At 36.0% G+C, this 21,057-nt stretch overlaps 2 protein-coding genes across 4 annotated transcripts; both read left to right on the plus strand.

The window, feature by feature from the left end:
- The first annotated feature begins 3,305 nt into the window (after nt 1-3,305).
- On the plus strand, nt 3,306-9,484 carry LOC117435384 (leucine-rich repeat and death domain-containing protein 1-like). Of its 2 annotated transcripts, none has more exons than XM_059012557.1 (6): nt 3,306-3,438; nt 4,547-6,079; nt 6,432-6,630; nt 6,961-7,122; nt 8,777-8,891; nt 9,232-9,484. In XM_059012557.1, the coding sequence occupies exons 2-6, from the start codon at nt 4,556-4,558 to the stop codon at nt 9,413-9,415; spliced, it is 2,184 nt and encodes a 727-aa protein (XP_058868540.1). In that variant the 5' UTR covers nt 3,306-3,438; nt 4,547-4,555; the 3' UTR covers nt 9,416-9,484. The 2 variants fall into 2 exon arrangements, with proteins under 2 accessions (XP_058868540.1, XP_033914376.1); XM_034058485.2 differs by having other exon boundaries at nt 4,547-4,660.
- A 2,776-nt stretch (nt 9,485-12,260) lies between these two features.
- On the plus strand, nt 12,261-20,230 carry LOC117435357 (lanosterol 14-alpha demethylase). Of its 2 annotated transcripts, XM_059012560.1 has the most exons (11): nt 12,261-12,332; nt 12,545-12,745; nt 13,927-14,025; nt 14,165-14,341; nt 14,923-15,049; nt 15,359-15,533; nt 15,735-15,854; nt 17,324-17,519; nt 17,785-17,880; nt 18,078-18,246; nt 18,357-20,230. In XM_059012560.1, exons 2-11 carry the CDS (start codon nt 12,578-12,580, stop codon nt 18,533-18,535), a joined length of 1,506 nt encoding a protein of 501 aa, XP_058868543.1. In that variant the 5' UTR covers nt 12,261-12,332; nt 12,545-12,577; the 3' UTR covers nt 18,536-20,230. The 2 variants fall into 2 exon arrangements, with proteins under 2 accessions (XP_058868543.1, XP_033914335.3); XM_034058444.3 differs by lacking the exon at nt 12,261-12,332 and having other exon boundaries at nt 12,353-12,745.
- The last annotated feature ends 827 nt before the right edge of the window (nt 20,231-21,057 follow it).

A 21,057-nucleotide genomic window follows, 5' to 3' on the forward strand; every position in this document is an offset into this window, starting at 1 on the left:
TCTTAACAGCATTCAATGTTAAAAATGAACAGGAAAAAAACGATGACATAATTGAAACTATATAAAATAGGTGATTTGCTTAAATATATTTGCACTACATCACATATTAAAAAAAAAAAAAAGAAGAAAAAAAAACGCGTCTAATATATCCTGGTTTATATTTTTTATATTGGTGGGTTAGTCCTCATGATCAGCCTACGGTCACTTGCTCACTAAACTAATTACCTGAATAGTTAGTACTTGGGACTGGTGTTGTTCAATTCCCGGGGATATTCTAGTCCCGAAATGACTCTTCTGCAAGTGGATTAAACCACTGACTGAAATAGGACCGTTTGCATACTGCTGGTTTGTCAACAGAATCGTTCAAATTTAGACAATTTCACTGCGCAGCGAGCAGGTCTATAAAGCCTTTCATTATTAACAACGCGTACGTTAAAGGTTTTCTTACATCAAGTTTAGCACTACAGTGAACAGTACTTGTGTATTTAAATTTCGAACACTTGTCTGAACTACTTGCGCGAGGTATGACACAGGCCCGGTTTTTGGGATGGAACCGCATAACAGTCTCGCGTTTTGATTGGTCCATGTCTGTCACATGAATATGTCGTCACACGAGTGGAAAAGCGTGCAGGCATTTTTAACATTGTAACCAGAGAGAGAGAGAGTGATCTGCTTTCCACAACCTTACCATTAAAATATAATGTGGTATTACACTGTACTGATATTACAAACTATGAGGAATTACTTTATATAAATTATCATGTTATGCACGAATGTAAGAATTGGCTTTCTGTGGTGGTGTAATTTTTTCTTTCAAGTAGCATATATCTATAATCGTTTTTGCGATATATTTTAATATAAAACATATACGCTATTGCAGTTTTGTTACAGGATACATTAGTTTATCTCTAATGTAATCACAGTTTTACATATAGACTGCCCCTGTTTTCATTTACGTCCCAAATTCTGGGCCGCTTTGGTTTTTAGATAACGTCCCAAATTCTGGGCCGCTTTGGTTTTTAGATAACGTCCCAAATTCTGGGCAGCCTTGGTTTTTAGATAACATCCCAAATTCTGGGCCGTTTTGCATTTCCGAATTCAGCCCAGTTTTGGGGAATCAGCTGACAGCCGAGTTTCTAAGTCATGCATGCACAGTTTACCATAAACTGGATCGTGAATTCATTTGAGAGTAACCCTTAGTACATTAATCAAAGTTCATGTATTTTTTACTCTCCCCAGAAATATATATTTTTTTTTTTTAATGAAAAAAACAAAAATGTAAATGTTAAAAAACGTATTTCTTATTACATGAAGAAACTACATTGCACTGAAATAGATACATGAAAATTAATTTAAGCAGTCGTTTTCCTTTATTAAAGGCTAATATTAAAACACATTTTTGGGAAGGAACATGGTATTCCGAAAAAAGGACATCTCGTTTTCTTATGTAACGTCCATCAATATATTGTAGTGTTTCAGGTTCTTTTTGGACAGAAATGAGACTGCAACTGTGAGTAGATGAAGGCCGTTTATTTTGACAATAATTAAATAATCACAAAATAAAATCATAAAGTGAGGGAAAGGAGACTGGGAGTCGAAAGTGAAAATAAATGATTGTAGTAATTTTTCTTTTACCCTACCCTTCCCAGTCTTTTCCCCGCCCCTCTTGTGCGCAAAACCTGAACTCCAATTCCCCTCCACACACGTGTACCACCATGCAACCCTGGCACGCACACACCACCATGGAACCCCTGCACGCATACACCCACCATGCAACCCCTGCACGCACACACCACCATGCAACCCCTGCACGCATACACCCACCGTAGCAATTCTTTGCAAAATATATTTTCGGGTATTCAGCCCCATTCATGTCTATGGCAGTGTTATAAAACACATTTTCAGGCATATCTCTCGAACCGAGCACGTAGAACCACCATTCAAAGTGATATAGACTCAGGGGAGCACCCCAAACCACCCCCTAAAAAGGTGTGGTGGTTCACCCAAAAACTCATGTCATGACGAAAAAATTCACTTTGCCAAGCCTTCAAACTTTTACAAAAGGCCGTCAAAGTTACAAAAAAATAGGTGTGCTCCTAACCCAATACTTGTCTTTTTAATTCTGTGCATCCAAATACTTGTAGTTAAAAGTTTTAAGAATTAAGCTTACTGTTTGTTGTTCTGTCCTAAACCAGCAGTTTGTCACCCAGATTTATTAAATAAACGGGGTGGGTCATCAGATTATTCTCCATTTTATTGTAACTGAGGTACCGTTCAGTTGCGCGAAAATTGTAAAGGGGTACTCGAGCTAAAACCTCCAGATAGAAGGGGTACAGTTTCAAAAAAGGTTGAAAACCCCTGACCTACAGTATAAATGATCAGTAATAGATAAGGGAAATGCTGACTAATACAATACAATAGGATTTATTTGAAGTTCTTGAAGGGCACTGGTCTCTTAAACCCCGAAGTTCTGATAAACCCCTATGCCTCACTATATATTGATGGACATTACATAAGCAAATGAGATGACCTTTTTTTTTTGGTATACCATGTTCCTAAATGTTTTCTGAGGAGAGTAAAAAATACATTAACTTTGATTCATGTACTCTTAAATGAATTAACGGTCCAGTTTATGGTAAACTGTGCATGCATGACTTAGAAACTCGGCTGTCAGCTAAGCAGAATATCTCAAAAACTGGCCTGAATTCGAAAATGCAGAATTCGGAACGTTATCTGAAAACCAGAGCAGCCCAGAAATTGGATGTTATCAAAGCGGCCCAGAATTTGGGACGTTATCTAAAAACCAAAGCGGCCCAGAATTTGGGATGTTATCTGCAAACCAAATCGGCCCAGAATTTGGGACATTATCTGAAAAGTAAAGCGGCCCAGAATTTGCGACGTAAATGAAAACAGGGGCAGTCTATATGTAAAACTGTGATTACATTAGAGATAAACTAATGTATCCTGTAACAAAACTGCAATAGCGTATATGTTTTATATTAAAATATATCGCAAAAACGATTATAGATATATGCTACTTGAAAGAAAAATGTACACCACCACAGAAAGCCAATTCTTACATTCGTGCATAACATGATAATTTATATAAAGTAATTCCTCATAGTTTGTAATATCAGTACAGTGTAATACCACATTATATTTTAATGGTAAGGTTGTGGAAAGCAGATCACTCTCTCTATCTGATCACAATGTTAAAAATGCCTGCACGCTTTTCCACTCGTGTGACGACATATTCATGTGACAGACATGGACCAATCAAAACGCAAGACTGTTATGCGGTTAACCGGGCCTGTGTCATACCTCACTTGCGTGTAACGTTTCCTAGAGACCTTCTTCTTCCTGTTTACCTGCAACCATAGCAACGATTTACACAGGATTAGGAAACTCAAAACGAGTGTTGGGATAATACTCAGTACAGTAAGTGTTTATAACTTCTAAGTAAAATACGTTAGAAATACATTTTCAAAGAGATTGTCTGTTTTACCTTTACTTACATTTTGTCCATTTCATTTAGCAATAACTAGCTACCAGTGGCTTACTCGGCTGTACACTTCTGGGATCAGCTTTTTGTCTAATATTTCAGATGTAGGTGTAGATTACTACAGTACAATTAAATAAAGTCAGAGATTTCCACTGCAGTATAGTAGCCTATTGCTTTTGAGTGAACCATAGCTGTAATGCAACGTTTGTGTCTAGAAATTACTAAACTATTTTAAGAGGCACTTAGTAGTAAGTACATCCATCGATTTTCAATGTAACTTCTGTTTGGGTGAATAATACAACTAATCGCCTTGGTTTCTGTGAAAATGATTTAATGTAGCAGCATATTTTCATTATGATAAACGTGTTAACAATGGGTTCCTTGTAAAAAAAATAAAAATAAAAAAAAAGCCACCAAAAAATAAATGACATACAAATAGTGGATATAGTCTTTTGTAACATGTAGCTGGCACTCATGAAAAACACAACACAGATTTTAATTTAAAATTTAAAATTGTACTTTTTGTATATAATAAAGAAGGCTTTCTGGACCAAATATAAGAAGTACAACATGCATTTGTTATAGCTACTTCTCGTTTTATTTCAAAAGAATATAAACAGTTCCGTCAACATTAGCAGCTGTACTGGGCCTTTACACCACCCTTTTACCTGGAGTAGTGAAAGAGCGCAGCAAATAATTTATGGTGTTGTATTGGCTGTCGTAAGCACTATTTACAATGCCAGATACGATACAAAATAAACTTCCTAGATAGGGCCTTAAGGTAATATAAAACAGTCTGCATGAGTGCACAGTATCCCACATGCTCAACACTTCCCACAGAATTAGTAGTTTGTATAAATAAAGAAACACTATTAATGTCTAAGAGAACGTTAAAATAATGAGTTGCAGAATAATTTAATAATACCTACAGATTTTGCACCAGTCATGTATAGAGATACATATTATATTTACACCTGAACTGAACACATTCAAGTAGGTGTAAACACATGTCTGTCTGTTAACATCATTTTTATTTTTTGTCAGGGGCAACTGATGTTTGACAGCAAAATGCTACCTGAAGTGTTCAACAATGGCATACTGAATTTTGATGACAGTGGGCTCAAATGGATCCCCAATGAAATCTTGCTGATGCAAAATGTGAGGGGCCTCTCTTTAGTAAATAATGACATTAAAACATTGCCTGAAGAACTAGGAAATCTTACTGACCTGGAAATGTTATCAGTGCAGGGTAACAAACTCACCTCAATTCCAACCAATATCCAGTTCCTACACAACCTCAAAGCTTTAGACATCAGCAATAACCACATTGCCAGGCTTCCTGATGAAATGTGCCTCCTTAAGGGCATAAAACAACTATTTGCTAATCAGAACAACCTTGAACGACTGCCTGTGTTATTTGGAGGTCTACTGTCATTAGAGGTTCTCGGTCTGAGTGCAAATAGATTGACCTGTTTGCCGCAGTCTATGTTAAACCTGGAAAACCTTCATGTAATAAATATGAACTGCAACAACTTCACATCACTTCCGCAGGTTATCTGCCACCTCCCAAAGCTCATCAAGCTCAGCCTTTCAGGAAATCAAATTCAGAGCTTGCCAAAAGAAATTTCAGAGCTGGCAAGTTTAAGAGAGCTTTCACTGAATAATAACAAGCTTACCTTTTTACCTGTGCAGCTTTTTCGCTTGTCTAACTTGGAAGAGCTCCGCTTGTGTGGGAACCGCTTGACAGCGATTTCAAATGAAGTGGGAAAATTACAGGAGCTTCGGGTTCTGCAACTCAATGATAATAACATTAGGACCATGCCGGAAAAGATCTGTGAGTGTACTAATTTGCAGCATCTTGCTCTCAGTGGAAACCTGATAACTCAACTTCCCAGGAACATAGGCACATTGGCCAGTCTCCAAGAACTATTAGTCAGCAAAAATCAACTACAGTCTTTACCTGAGGGGCTCTCCCATCTGAAAGACCTCTCTGTGTTAGAGTCTGCAGGGAATGTACTCATGCGCATTCCTATTGAAATAAGTACCTGCATTCTCATAACCAGGGTGGACTTGAGCAATAATCATCTCTATGACTTTCCTGAAGTCCTGTGCTTGATCCCTTCTCTAAAACATCTGAATTTGAACAACAATGTAATCTCTGAGATATGTGCGGATATAGCTGGCATTGAAAACTTGCAGCACCTTGAGCTCAGCGGAAATAAGTTTTCTTCCTTCCCCGTCCACATTTGCAAGTTGCGCAGCCTCTCTTACTTAGATTTGAGCAGAAATTCAATAGATAGTGTTCCGGCTGATATTCGTGCCATGGTGACTATCCAGGTGCTCTTGTTACAGAGAAACAGGTTTGCTGTTTTCCCAGTTGAGTTGTGCAGCCTTAAGAGCCTGCAGGTGCTTGACCTTTCTGTAAATCAAATACAGAATATTCCTGTGGAAATAAACAGTATCGAGAACCTTACAGAACTCAACCTTTCAAACAATCATTTCAGAGCCTTCCCAGTTCAAACGTGTCAGCTCAAATCTTTACAAAAACTTTACATTTGCCAAAGCAACAGTTTCAAGGTAAGATCAAAATTTTCATAATAAGAATATGTTTGACTGAGAATTGCTGCACCTCGTAGTAACAGCAATAGCATTTCTAGTGTCCAAAAAACTGAAATTGTATACCCCCCAACTCCCCCACGGCTGCTCCTTGATTAACATATTGGCAAGCAGATATCTGTATTTGTATCTACAGTATCTACAGTTAATACAGCTTTTGTGGATTATAATAAAATTACAAATACTTTCAGTAAACGAACACCAGTGCACTTTGCAGCTTGATGATTACTAAAATGTATATCATACTAATTAATTAATGTTTACAATGAGTAATTGTCACATTTCAAAACTATTTTTTTTTAATGTTTTGCAGATTACATCACTTCCAGAAGAACTGTCAGAACTCCCTAACCTCAGGGAACTTGATGTGTCTGACAACGCCTTAAGTGCTATGCCACACAGTTTTGGAGACCTCCAGAATCTGGTCAAGCTGACAGTCAATAACAATCGCCTCAGCCAGCTGCCAAGATCTATTGTTTCTATTAAAAGTTTACAACAGTGCAGTGTAAAAGGTGTGCTTCTGTCACTATTTTGCAGTCTGAAATACATAACAAAAGAAAATTAATATACTTGTTTTACATCACTGTGGGTATATTAAAACTGTAAGCAAAAACAAAAAAACGAAAATAAGAAACTAAAATGTTATGTTTCCTTACAAAAGAGTTTGTATTGCCACCATTACTAGGTCATTAGATTATCAAATATTCTAATCTAATATCTGAAGAAGGTATAGTCGAAGGTAAAGTCGACTGTATTTTGTGTCTAATCAAGTTTAGGTTGTTAATGTGTTAAAAAACAATCAAGTAACATTATGAATGAATCACAATGTTACCTGTTTACAGGGAATCAGCTGCAGTCATTACCTTGTGATCTGGGACAGATGCGGTCGTTAAGAGAGCTAGAACTTGATGGGAACCCCCTTACCAGGCCACCTGGGGGGGTCTATGATGGAAAGCAGCTATATCCCATTGTACAGTACCTGAGAAGTGCTGTCGTAAGGGATGGTATGTGTACATCAATAGGAAATACAGGACATCAGACATAATACAGCAAAGTTTTAAAATATAGCTAGTTAATATATATATATATATATATATATATATATATATATATATATATATATATATATATATATACACTGCTGTGCAAATACACCTTTATGAAAAAGAAAATCTCATTCAAATAACCAAATTTATACATAATATACCTTGAAATAAATTAATAGCGAGTATACCCACCATTTTCCTTCAAAACCATTGAAATTCTTCTAGGAACATTTTCAAATCATTTTGTTATAAACCTTCCAAAGATCATCTAAATTGCAGGGATTTGTTTTTACTTTTCTTTGTCCAAATAGTCCCATACAGCTTCAATGATATTGAGATCTGGGCTTTGAGGGGGCCATTCCATGTGCTGAAGAACTCCAGGTTCCTCTTTCTTTTGCAAATAAGTTTTAATTATTCCAGCTAAGTGTTTTGGATCATTATCTTGCTGTAAGATGAAGTTTGGGAATAGCATGATGGATTAAAATTTGTTTGTACCTTGCTGCAGTCAATATACCATCAGTTTTCAGCAATTTTCCAACACCACTTGAGGATATGCACCCCCAAACTTGAACTGAACCTCCTCCATGCTTAATTGTTGGCTTCAAGCAAGGCTCTTTATTAATTTCAGTTGTTTGTCGTCTCACATGCTGTCTTCAATTAGATCCAAATAACTGAAACTTAGACTCGTCAAAGCACCTCACCTTGAAAATTGAGTGATGCAAGCTATTTCACTCTGTTTTTCTTTCATTATGCAGAAACACAATTCTATGGCGATCTTCTACTGAAATTTTAGCCATTTTGTTTTAAGCTAACAGTTAATCCTGATAGATCTGTATTCTGCAGTATGAAAAGTGATCTTTTAGCTTCACGGATGTGTAGAGAGGAACACCTGACAATGAGTCATCAATTAGATTTGATTGGTAAATGTGATGGATTAGCTACTACAACACTTCATATTAGCTGCTCATGTATAGTTTACTTTGTTGGGATCACACGCTTTTGAAGATTCTGATCAATGTGCATTAAAGATTGCTAAATGACAAGCTTGGTTTCTTCTCACCCAAACTAAGCTGTATTAATAACAGTCAAAGTTGTTATAAAACAGTAGTGGAGGCTTTGAGTAAATTGTTGATGCTCATAACATCCATATATTGTAACTCCTGAATGTGTCTAAGACTTTGCACAGCAGTGTGTGTGTATATTATATATATATATATATATATATATATATATATATGTATGTGTTTCTATGGAGGGAGGACGGCCATTGTTTGCTTGAAATATGTTTGTTTTTGTGTTTTTAATAATTATTTGAATTTGCTTCTTTGATAAGTACGGACATCCGATGTGAGAGAAATATAGTTTATTGTTGTGAAGTCAACGCACTGGCTTTTGGATTTTATAAAGAAACTTGCTGTGAAGTGAATTGAGCACAAGGGGTAAAGAACAAACATTCTGTGGAGGGACACATTGAAGGAAATATTTTTTTGGTTCTATTAACATATTTATAAATATTGCTCCACTTTCTATCAGTTGATTGTAGGAATTAAACATTTCCCTCCACAATTTCCTCAATATGAAATTTGTGATATTGTGTTATTTTTCCTTTTAGAAAAAATATTACAGAAGATCTTCATATCTGTTGGAAATAACATCGCAGATGAGGATTTTAAATACTTCTGTATGAAACTGAGAGTGCCCGAGAGTGAAATTGAATCAAAAATACGGTTAGTATTCTTTAAACATTTGTGAAGTGCAGTAACACAGATGGCTGCTTTGAGTGCCTCTATCATTTGTTTTAGCCACTTTAAAAAAGATTTGTTCTGAACAGAGTATAATCATTTTGTATTCCCAACGAGAAACTGGTCTATTATATTTGATTGACTTTCTCTTTACCAGGGGCACAGATATATGTATAGCACAAGACTGATATGAAAAGCGCTTCAAAATGTGAAATACACATTTACGCTATAATAAGCCATCATAAAAACTGGTGCTTTTTATTTTCGTCAAAAGAAATAAAAATAAAAACAGTTTGTGTTTCTTTATTCAATTCTGTTTTTCCAGGACCATGTTGCTGAGGGAGAAGACACTGCAGGTTCTGAGCCAATGGAGACAAAGACGCCAGGAAGGCATAGGAGCTGCTGAAGTGGCACACAATTTACTGAGAATACTGATCATGGCTGATTTACACTACCTTACAACAAGGGTCAAGGCCATAATCATTTATGCAAAAGCAATCAAACTCTGAATAATCTGCCTTTATTGATTTGGCACTTTTGATTTGTTCTTTCTGATCATAGTTAGTATGTAACTGATATATTTCACAATAAATAATAAATGATATGATTATAATTGAATCTTGTAATAAATGTCTGCTCACAAACAAATCAAACCAAAATGAGTGCTGTGATTTAAAAGCAAGTTGAGCCCTGATTTAAAAGGATTGATATATATATATATATATATATATATATATATATATATATATATATATATATCAGTCATATTTAGGGTTAGGGTTTCTTTTATATTATTTATTTATTTCTTAGCAGACGCCCTTTATTATCCTCATACTTGAATATCAATGTGATTTCTATAGTAAATTGTCGATATAACCCATACACCGATGTTCACCGTCCTATAATTCATATTGCATTATTATTAACACACAAGTAAAAAAAAAAAGGCTGATGAAGAGAGTACCGTTAAATGGCTGAGCTACGCGACCGATTGTGATGTTACCGTTTTTAATTCACTTTGCAGTAGAATGGAATTCCGAGCTGTCCCTCAGGTATGTTTTTTTAGAGCAGGTGATGTCAACAGTGTTGCTATGGAGAATATAGAAACATCAAAACTAAAACTGGCACGAGTGATGTCATGAATATGGTTTCTTCCTGATGTGTCGTGGTTGGAATACAGAAGGCAAAACATGTGCTCTTATTGGCAGAAAGAACCTGAGCAGTCTATAGTAAATGGTATAATTTAATAATACTCAGGGTTAGCACTCATAAGAGCTTTTAACATTTGCCTGTTCACATTGCCAGTTTCAACCCGGGGCGAAACAGGTTGAAAAATTAAATGTGAATGCAACAGGGTTACACTTGAGTCGGGTTGAATATATATATATATGTATATATATATATATATATATATATATATATATATATATATATATATATATATATATATATATATATATATAGTGCTTAATCATAGTTTTTCGAGGAAGATGGAGTGGAAGAAAGGGAGCAGAGGCTGGGAGAGGAGGGTAACATTCGAGGGAAAAGAAATCAAAATGAAAATTGTGAGAGATGTCTTATTTATATGGGGCGCCATTTCTGCCAAAACAATCAATTAATTCATCAATTTGTGCAGAATAAATTAATTGGCGTGATTGAAACGCCTTTTCTAGTAAGTAGCAAGGTTATTGGGTGTAGCAGTTTTGCTTGAGACTGGATTCTCATTGGTTTAAATTTGAGTACCTGCTCCAATTGGCTAGAAATGGTTATGCCTTTTTGGCACAATGCGAGACTGACAGTTGGTAATTCATCTTTGAATTTGTAAATTCACAGGTCAATCGTGGAACAATCGATTCACCCAGAAGCCCGTTTAGCCTCGTATGGATGAATTGACTAATTAATTTATGAATTGCTGCACACATTGATTAATTAATTGATGAACTGACAGACAAATTGACAAATAAATGTATTAATTTCTGCACAAATAGATGCATTAATTGATTAATTGACAAATGAACTGATGAATGAATTGTTTTGGTACTGGTGCTCCATATATTAGCGGGTTGGCACTGGCCCCAGCAGCCAGCAGATGAGAGGCCTGAGAAAAGACCCATTTGTTGGTTTTGATCCAAAACTGGGGAAGGTAGCTGTAACTATTAAGACTTAAGACTTAACTATTATGGTTTGGTTAATCTCCATATTCCAATCCACTGTTTCATTTTTTTTTTTAATAGAATTGTACATTTCATTCTTGATATCATAGACAAAAATCACACATCTGTGTTTGAACTGTAGTGTAACTTATGCATTCAAATATGAAGTTACTGCAATTACTGTAATTTAATATGTTTTAATATATTACCTACCAATTGATATGTTGCATACTGGTACATTGGCTGTGATCAGTTATGAATATTTAATTCATTACCATACTTATTTACTTATTTTGGACAGCATTGTTTTTGATTTTAGTAGTTTAGTAATAATTATGTGTGTTGGTACCACATCTCATCTCCAGCATTATTAAAACAAACAAACAAACAAACAAATAAAAGCTTACTGTGTTCTTACAAATGTGCCAATTTGAAAGGCAACATTTATGTACCATGTTTTAAAAAACAGCATTTAACCTTTGCTAACGTGGAATTAATTCTAGTTTTTTTTAAGTCCTTTAGAAATTCTGTATTTTTGGCCATAGCCTCCAATGATAAGCTACTGTTTACATGCAAGATTGTATTTTTTTCACAATGTTTCTTTGAAAAATGTTAGCCTGCTCAGAGTTGAAACACAAGCACACTATGGGGAAATACTAGAAAATGTGGTAAAATTATGAAAAAAAGATTTATCACCAGCTGCATGTACTCATCCTCATAATTGTAATTCTCTCTTGAGAGAATTACAATTGATAAACAGCAGTAACTGTATGTTATATTGTCTTTAACAGTAACTTAGTAGCAGCAACACACCTTGGACTTCTGCATTACGTTACATTACTAGAGATATTTAAATACTTAGCTGGAAAAATAAGGCATCAGGTCACAAATTGGTTATTTTTCTTTTAAACGTACTAATTTGGCCAACCAGTCACCGAAAATTAAATAAGAGCCAACCAATTTAAAGAAAATAGTACGTGTAATAAAGTATTCCATTAAAAGTCGCTTTATATTTGCCATTTCCGCCCTCCTTGTTAATAACCGCGTCAACGTCAACATTGCTTGACCCAAATGTTCTTCTATACTGCGCTGTCCTCTTAACAACCAACAGCATCCCCTATGACATCATATAGTCAGACATCAGTTCAGGTACTGTTAACCAATCACAGCGCAAAGCTGCAGACACAGAACCATCACACCGCCCAATCATCTGACCGTAAATTTATAGTGATACGGGAGTAGCCTGACACTTTCACATTGTCGTTTTACAGAGGTAACTGAATGTAATGTACTCGTTGCTTATAGTACAGTTTTTTTTTTTTTTGTTAATTCATGGTTTATTTCGCTGGGATACTAGTTATTTTGTTTGGGTGGCGAGATTCTGAGTGTGTTTCTGCAAAGTGAAGCTGCTCGCTGCTCGCTGCAGACACACTGTGTATAACACATCTTATATTTGAAATTGTTTTTTGTTATCTTTCTTACTAGGTGCTGTTGAATAGCCGGTGAATTATAGCAAAGATGTTACTGACGCTCTTCGAGGCTGGCAGTTCTCTCATAGATAATGCGGTGGAAAAAGTCGGTGACAATTTGACATCTATGGTCCTTGTGACCACCGCTTTTATTCTGAGCATGGGGTATCTTTCAAAAGCGGTTTTCAAACAGTTCCAACCACATGACAAAGAATTGGTATGTATAGAAATGTTTTCTGTTGATGCGATTGCAATCCTACTGTGCTCTTTTTTGTGTCGGTATAAAACCATTGACTGTCCAATATTAATATACAGGGCTCCATACAAACATTTTGCCTTAAGAGCCAATGGCTGCTGCCATATTGAACTGCTTTAAATACAACAACTTGCTAAGACGCGAATGGGATATTAAAACAGTAACTTAGTGTCTGTACTCATTTGTTTGTTGCCTAATTCTGCTCAATGGTTAATCTACGCAGCTGGTGATTGCAATGAACTGGGCATCAGCGCTCCAGATAAGGTTTTGGGTCCTTGAGTAATTTACTCTCCAGTTTAGATGCAATGTAATATGAGTAAAATGCATCATTTCCTTAGTCATGAGTACTTTCAATAAATACTGTAGATACTTTAATAATAACGTATGGGGTATGCATTAACTACAGCCTTACATTTGAACTGTAATGTTACTTTGAGCTACTGTACACAAACTTGGTCTTGTAATAAAAACGAAAACAACAATTATTCTTATTTGCTTTATTTACCAAACAATATGGCTGTGAAGCAAATAAACACAGAAATTCTCAAAAGGCCTACATGCACATGCTATAGATTTCTAATATATCTTTTGAACTGTACCGATGCACTAATGAATAAAGAAACAAGAATATTGTATTCCTTATTGATTGCCTTGCTGTAGCAATATAAAGCACCCCGACTCTCTCCAAACACAGAGTATTGTTTTTTATTATATAGATTTACCAGAAATTCGGTTGACTGATAGGTAAATTGGTAGGTTAGGTTGAGGGAGACTAGGGTCTATTCCCACCGGACGCGATGCGATTTGTCTTGCGATCAAATTCTACTTTAGCTGTGCGTGCAATGTGATAGGACTCTCGTCTGATTGTGTTCTCTACGGAAGAGGAATATCACTTTAGTGTCTTAGCAAGTTGTTGTGTTTTAAGCAGCTGAAATATGGTAGCAACCAAATTGCTCCTAAAGTGGCTCCTAGCAATTGGATTTGGCAACCCATTTTTTCTGGCCTAGTAGCCATTAGCTCCAAGGCAAAAACATTTGTCTGGAGCCCTGCTTCAAATGTGTGCAGTTATCATAACCTCAGGTCACATGCGATTTTGATGCCAACAAAATAACCTTTATATCATTTTTTCCCCTCTTATACAGAAATACCCGCCATATATCCCATCAAGTATCCCTTTTCTCGGTCATGCTATAGCATTTGGAAAGAGTCCGATTGAATTTCTTGAAAATGCATATGAAAAGGTAAGACTTTTAACCAGCAATAGCACATTTACAAATCATATAATAGTCCATCAGTGATGAGGCTATTGTTCATAATGACATTTGATTGATGTAATAACGTTTGTACTAAAAGGTTATCTATATATTTGTTTTATTACAGTATGGGCCTGTTTTCAGTTTTACAATGGTGGGCAAGACATTTACATACCTATTAGGCAGTGATGCAGCAACATTGATTTTTAACAGCAAAAATGAAGAATTAAATGCAGAAGATGTGTATTCCCGGCTTACAACACCTGTTTTTGGCAAAGGAGTTGCTTACGATGTGCCTAACCCAGTAAGTGGATACAGATGTTATCATTTGTGGATATTTATACAGGCAAAATGTAGAATATTAGTGTCACATATAATGCATGTTTACATAGCTAATCCATTCATTATATGGGTTAATATCAAATAGAGATTCACTACAACATGACAGGCCTTCAGTTTGACTAAGCATCCCTGTTCTGCCTTGTTTTTGATCACAACTTTATCATTTATTTAGTCAAATAGTGCATTTCTATTTGATATTAACCCACAGAATTATGACATCAAAAAAAATGTTTCTGTGTGAAATATAATTCCCTGCTCATAAGTGGAAATGACATATTCAAATGTCAATAACTTAGTGTATAGAGATAGCTAGGACCCGCTGTGATGTTGCAGTTCTGCCTGTTTTGGGAACCCTATTCTCATTGAGACCCAAACACATCAGCAACGTCGACAGATACCAAGCCCACCAAGAATCAGATGTAAACCCAAGTCTGTGGAAGCTGGGGTAGCATACAGCTTTGAAGTACAGTGGGAATAAGTGCAAAAATATTTTTTATAATAAATGTTACAGATTTAAATGTTCATTTTTCACTTACCTTTTAGATCTTTTTGGAGCAGAAAAAAATGTTAAAGACAGGATTGAACATTTCCCAGTTTAAACAACACATTCCTATGATTGAAGAGGAAACCAAGGACTATTTGAAACGCTGGGGGGACAGTGGGGAAAAAAGTAAGTACTTTCAACAGAACAGACCAGTTTGAATATGCCAAAAAAGGGTTGACTGGGAAGACCACACTTACTGTTGTGGAGAAGTTGATTCCTAGGAACTATTGTCAGATTATCAGTATTCAGTGTGGTGCAGAATCTTTTCATCTTTTCATTACTGCACAGAAGGACTGTTTCTGATCTGGGATTTGAAGCCAGGTTCTTACTGAGAAGCATGCTACTAAATAGCAGCCGTAAACACATTACAACAAAGTCAGCGCATTGAGTGTCAGCAGTGTGATTTTAATTCTGAGGTGTTTCTTTGTTATATAGACCTATTCGAGGCCTTGTCTGAGCTCATTATCCTGACGGCTAGCCGCTGTTTGCACGGTAAGGAGATCCGGGACATGCTGGATGAGAAGGTTGCTCAGCTGTATGCAGACTTGGATGGAGGCTTTTCTCACGCTGCATGGCTTCTCCCAGGATGGCTTCCCCTGCCAAGTTTCAGGTAACAAAGACATTTGCATTTAGTCAAATTATTTTAATCTTTAATCTGCCACAACTTTTAGAACAGGAAAAAAAAAAAGTATTTCTTCTTGTTGTTTTATTGATGAAACAACAAACGGAAATTAGAATTTTAGAATGTTTTGGGTAGTATTCTGCATCCTAATTTTTTAACAAATATATTTATTTTTACCTTTCTTTTAAGGCGGAGGGATAGAGCACACCTGGAAATCAAAAACATATTTTACAAGGTTATTCAGAAGCGCAGACAGACCGAGGAGAAAGAGGATGACATTCTGCAGACTCTAATAGATGCTACCTACAAGTAAGCTACAGAGAAGCGTTTCTTAATTACTCCATGCCCATTGGGTTATGTGGCAGTTGTTTTTATACAGTAGTTCTGTATTTTTGTTTGTTTTACATATATTAAAATAGGGATAAAATCTGTAAAAAATTGTCTTTGAAACATCGGTAAAAATCAGAGGAAAAAATTCACAGTATACACACTTTACATGTGGAATATGATGCGTAGCAGTTCTGGTTTCTGATTTAAGTTTAATGTCCCTGGCATGTATGATGATGCAGAATCTGTGCAAGTCGAAGCCACATTTTTCCAAGTTAGCTGATACTTTGCAAACTTTTGGGCAATCGCTGTGCTGACGGAAATAGTATCTGCAGAAGGTATGAACATGACATCAGCACAAAACAAGCCAGGTTTATTTGCCTTGAAATCATAAAAAGAAAATGGACAGAACTGGACGGTGCAAGCCATCGGGAGGCATGTCAAAAATCCCACCTGACAGTTCCATCAATGCGTTCCAGAAGTTTAGCAACTAAAGCATCACCATTTTCTGTCAAATATTTGATTAAGATTGTCGGTGTTAGGCAGTGTTTTAGTTGATGGACAGTATTGTCGCACAGTCACCTATACATACCTCTCTGCAGTAAACAGTGACTGTCCAGCAAAGCACAAAGCTCTAACTCATTAACACAGTCTTTGTGGCTCTCTTTTATTAAAGCGTGTGTAAAAGCCGCATAAATGGATTGCTGGTCTCTCAGTTCACTTGTTTTAGTTGAATGTGCTGCTTATTTTTCAGTATGTTCTTTTATTGTCAGCACGAACATGTACCTCAGTGCAGCAGTATTTGACCCACTTCTGCTGTTTTTGCTTTTTGTATACTTCGAAACATTTGTTTTCTTTTGTATATTCATAAATGGATTTATGTTTTTTCCTCATTCCTCATCCACTAAAAATGTTATGTAGTATTTCAATTTAGTTTTTGATCAAGCTAGTACTTACTGCACCCAGCAATTGCCACAATAATCAGAATTTGATTGGCCAGCATAATCAGGTGATAATGTGTTTGTGAACAGAGAACCACGTTTGAATGTTATTTGGTCCTCTGAAGTCTAAACATACCTGCTGTATCCTAGAATGCAATGTTTATTACAACGTCAGAGTCAAAATAAAAAGACAATATTTTAATTAAATGTGGATTTTCGAGAAAATAGTACCGGAAAAATATTGAATAGTAGACAAAGAATTGGGTATAAATCAGTAAAAACTGACATCAGTTAACAAAAAAATCCTGTCATTTTTTGGTAAAATAATTAAGTTTCTTATTGTATTTCTAAATTTAGCCTCAATATATCAATATACACAATGCTCTGCCTATCCCTTAATCCAATATTTAGTAAGTTATACAAGTAAACCAGATGAGATGCAAGAGCTGCATTCATGTTGTTAGGGTCGCAGGCTGCTAATCTGTGCACATTCTTGTGATGTCTTTACAGGGATGGGAGGCCCCTGAATGATGATGAGATTGCTGGAATGCTGATTGGGCTGCTGCTGGCTGGACAGCACACCTCCTCCACCACTAGTGCTTGGCTGGGCTTCTTCCTGGCCAAAGACAAGCCTCTGCAGGATAGCTGCTACGCAGAACAGAAAGCAGTGTGTGGGGAAGAGCTGTCACCACTCGAGTATGACCAGGTGTGCTCTTCTAGATTCCTCTTGGTGTGTCTGACCATGTTAATCAGCACTAATCAGAGACAGAAAACATACCAATGCCTTGAATAAATCAGTCAGCCTTGTTAAAATGAAATCCCTTCTTGAGCATCTTATATTTTTATTTTTCATTTATTAATTTCTTAGGGGTGACTTACAATTGTTACAAGATATCCCATTATTTTTTACATAACCTTAAAGGTTTTGACAGTGCCCTAAACAGAAAAAAAACCTGCTTTTTTCCCTACAGATTAAGGATCTAACCCTACTGGATCGCTGCTTAAAAGAAACATTAAGACTTCGCCCTCCCATCATGACCATGATGAGAATGGCGAGGACTCCTCAAGTGAGTTTATAGGAACCCATTCCCAACTATAGCCATGCTATGACAAGACCCCTAAACACTGGAATCTGTACCATTCTGTTTCTACCTCTGGGGAATACTTATTTCTCCCCTGGGATATCCGTGAACTCTTGTTATTGTGTCATTTTAAACAGCCTGTGTCTCTTTCTCATCAGTTCTGTTTGGTTTTCTTCTTGCAGAAGGTCGCAGGTTACACAATCCCTCCCGGTCATCAAGTGTGCGTGTCTCCTACTGTTAACCACAGACTGCAAGACACCTGGCTCCAGAGATTGGATTTCAACCCTGATCGCTACCTACATGAGAACCCAGCAGCAGGCGAGAAGTTTGCATACATACCATTTGGGGCTGGTAAGTTAGGACCAAGATGTGCATTAGAAACCACAAGAAGTAGTTCTAATTTTAAAGATAATAAATTCAAGAAAGTAAATATAACCACACTTCCTGTTTCTTTATTCTAGGTCGCCATCGTTGTATTGGTGAGAACTTTGCCTATGTACAGATCAAGACAATTTGGTCCACAATGCTGCGTTTGTATGAATTTGATCTTATGGAAGGATACTTTCCAACAGTAAACTACACAACCATGATTCACACTCCAAATAACCCTATTATAAGATATAAGAGGCGTGTACACTGACCAGCTCAGTGAAAGGCAGTTCCCAAATGACTCATTTATCTACACATGAAAGGATTTTTGGTGTACAGGTATACATAGTGAAATTAAAAAGTGTTTTTTTTTTTTTTCAACTAATATGTCATTACTTGAATTAATTTGTTTCCATATAGTAGTTTGAAATTTGTCTGGCTGCAGTTCTGTGACACACAAAAATAATCTTCAAGATAAATCGTTCTATTTGTATGTTGTTTAATATTTGATTTATATAAATACGGTTTATATAGGCAAATTAATGCTCTAAATAAATAAGATGCCTGCAAAAATCTATCTTGACTGTGAATCATAACAATTATACATTTACATTGAAATTAGTCATTTCTGTTTTTTTCTGTGTCTTACACTTATGTGAAATGAGTATCAAATCTTTTGTGGATGCTCTTTTCAAACAGGTGCCATAGCAAAAGGCCCAACTATAGGGACAGCAATTAACAAATACTAGAACCGCAGAGTTACAAACACCTTGGGAATGGAGGTTGTTCGTAAGTCTGAAATGTCTAACTCTGAAATAGTTTTCAATGGTTAAAAGTGTATACCTGCCATCTACTGCCTTAAACTGGCAAATAATACAAAGGTACAGCACAGTATAGCAGTACTTGTATTGATATGGCTTGAAAGGCTTTAAAATTGTACTATAAGGGGGGAAATGCAAAATTGAATGTACTATTCAAATTGCAACTGTATCATAAACACAGATTTAAATGTCCAGGAAAAGCTGGGTTAATGTAGTGCTTGTTTTTACATTATTTTAAACAAAATGCATTCGTGCAGCTTGCTCAGTCATAGCCCTTTTGCTTTGTATAAAACTAAAATGTTCCTAGTAAAATTCAAAGCCTCATCATCTGCAGGTTTGCGTAAGATACATTTGTTTTTCCTGCTCTACTGTCTTTCATCTCCTTTTGCACTGTTGGATTTTTTTTTTCTTCACCTGGTATAATATTGCTGACAATTCCAAACATTGTATTCTCCTTGCTGACATGATACCATGATTTTTTTAGGTTTTCTTTCAATTGAAAGTGTAAAACATTTACTTACAGTACCAGTAGGTCGATGTTGTGCTTTTTTAAATGATTTTGCTTGCACTGTAGGCATGTTTGAGTGATTGCATACTTCCAGCTCAGACTGGTCAGTTCTTAAGGTTTGTATTTCGTAACTTTTAGGTTCGACTGTATTATGATTTATATGCCAAAATCTGTATGTAAACATGCATGGCAGGATGCATTAGTGTAAGGAAAGAGATAATGAAAAGATTATAATTACAGAACAATGATTCAGGGTGCAAGCTGTGCAAACCTGCTGTTATGTGGACAGTCTGTGCTGCTAGAATGTTGTATTGCCTTAGAAAGGGGCAATAAAATGACCTCGACCTGACCTGGTGCAAGCAATACATTGCTGACACCCCCAGATTAGCCTGCAACCTGCTTTGCACTTAGGAGTATAGACTATAAAACAGCAGGCACTTGGAGGTGCATTTAAGATCCATGAACACACTCAAGCACTGTGTCTGATGCTTCCCAGAAATTAGTAACATATCAGTGATTGCTTAATTTCTGCTAATAACTAGTAGCCTCACTGTTGTATCTTGTGATGGTGATTAAGCTGTACAAATGTGACTTTTGATTATTGGAATCAATAAAGGAAAAATCCATTCTACTGAAACCCTTGTTGTGTGTGTGTGTGACTTTACACAGAAATACATACATAATTTAGTTCCCTTTCAATTTGAAGACAACCACCAACAATACTTTTGAGCTGTGCCTGCCACAGGTCAGGTATTCACTGAGCATTTTAGATCAGAGTTGCTGAGAGGTGTGTATTAAACTTGTTCCCAATTGCAACAAACCTGTACTAAAGGACTTGTGCCCCTAGAGGAGACTAAATACCATACTAACGCAGTCCAGCAACCTCTTTAGACTAAGGGCTGTTCCATCGTATTAACTCAAGCAAGAATGAAGAAATGTCAAATGTATTCTTAAGTATTCAAATTATGTTTATATATATATATATATATACATATACATATGTGTATATATATATATATATATATATATATATATATATATATATATATATATACATATATATATATATATATATATATATATACAGTGCCTTGCAAAAGTATTCAGACCCCTGACCAATTCTCTCATATTACTGAATTACAAATGGTACATTGAAATTTCGTTCTGTTTGATATTTTATTTTAAAACACTGAAACTCAAAATCAATTATTGTAAGGTGACATTGGTTTTATGTTGGGAAATATTTTTAAGAAAAATAAACTGAAATATCTTGCTTGCTTAAGTATTCAACCCCCACACATTAATATTTGGTAGAGCCACCTTTCACTGCAATAACAGCTTTAAGTCTTTTGGGGTAAGTATGTACCAGCTTTGCACACAGTGTCGGAGTGATTTTGGCCCATTCTTGGCAGATTTGCCCCAGGTTGTTCAGGTTGGTTGGACGACGCTTGTGGACCGCAATTT

Source organism: Acipenser ruthenus, chromosome 3, assembly GCF_902713425.1.
Source record: "Acipenser ruthenus chromosome 3, fAciRut3.2 maternal haplotype, whole genome shotgun sequence".
Classification (NCBI taxonomy): domain Eukaryota; kingdom Metazoa; phylum Chordata; class Actinopteri; order Acipenseriformes; family Acipenseridae; genus Acipenser; species Acipenser ruthenus.

What these genes read in the sequence shown, in the direction of transcription:
- LOC117435357 (XM_059012560.1), top strand. Translation starts at nt 12,578, where the DNA reads ATGTTACTGACGCTCTTCGAGGCTGGCAGTTCTCTCATAGATAATGCG. An exon ending in CTTCCCCTGCCAAGTTTCAG is followed by an intron (nt 15,534 to 15,734) that starts GTAACAAAGACA and finishes CTTTCTTTTAAG; the next exon opens with GCGGAGGGATAGAGCACACC. An exon ending in ATACATACCATTTGGGGCTG is followed by an intron (nt 18,247 to 18,356) that starts GTAAGTTAGGAC and finishes TCTTTATTCTAG; the next exon opens with GTCGCCATCGTTGTATTGGT.
- LOC117435384 (XM_059012557.1), top strand. Translation starts at nt 4,556, where the DNA reads ATGTTTGACAGCAAAATGCTACCTGAAGTGTTCAACAATGGCATACTG. An exon ending in GCCAAAGCAACAGTTTCAAG is followed by an intron (nt 6,080 to 6,431) that starts GTAAGATCAAAA and finishes AATGTTTTGCAG; the next exon opens with ATTACATCACTTCCAGAAGA. An exon ending in GAAATTGAATCAAAAATACG is followed by an intron (nt 8,892 to 9,231) that starts GTTAGTATTCTT and finishes CTGTTTTTCCAG; the next exon opens with GACCATGTTGCTGAGGGAGA.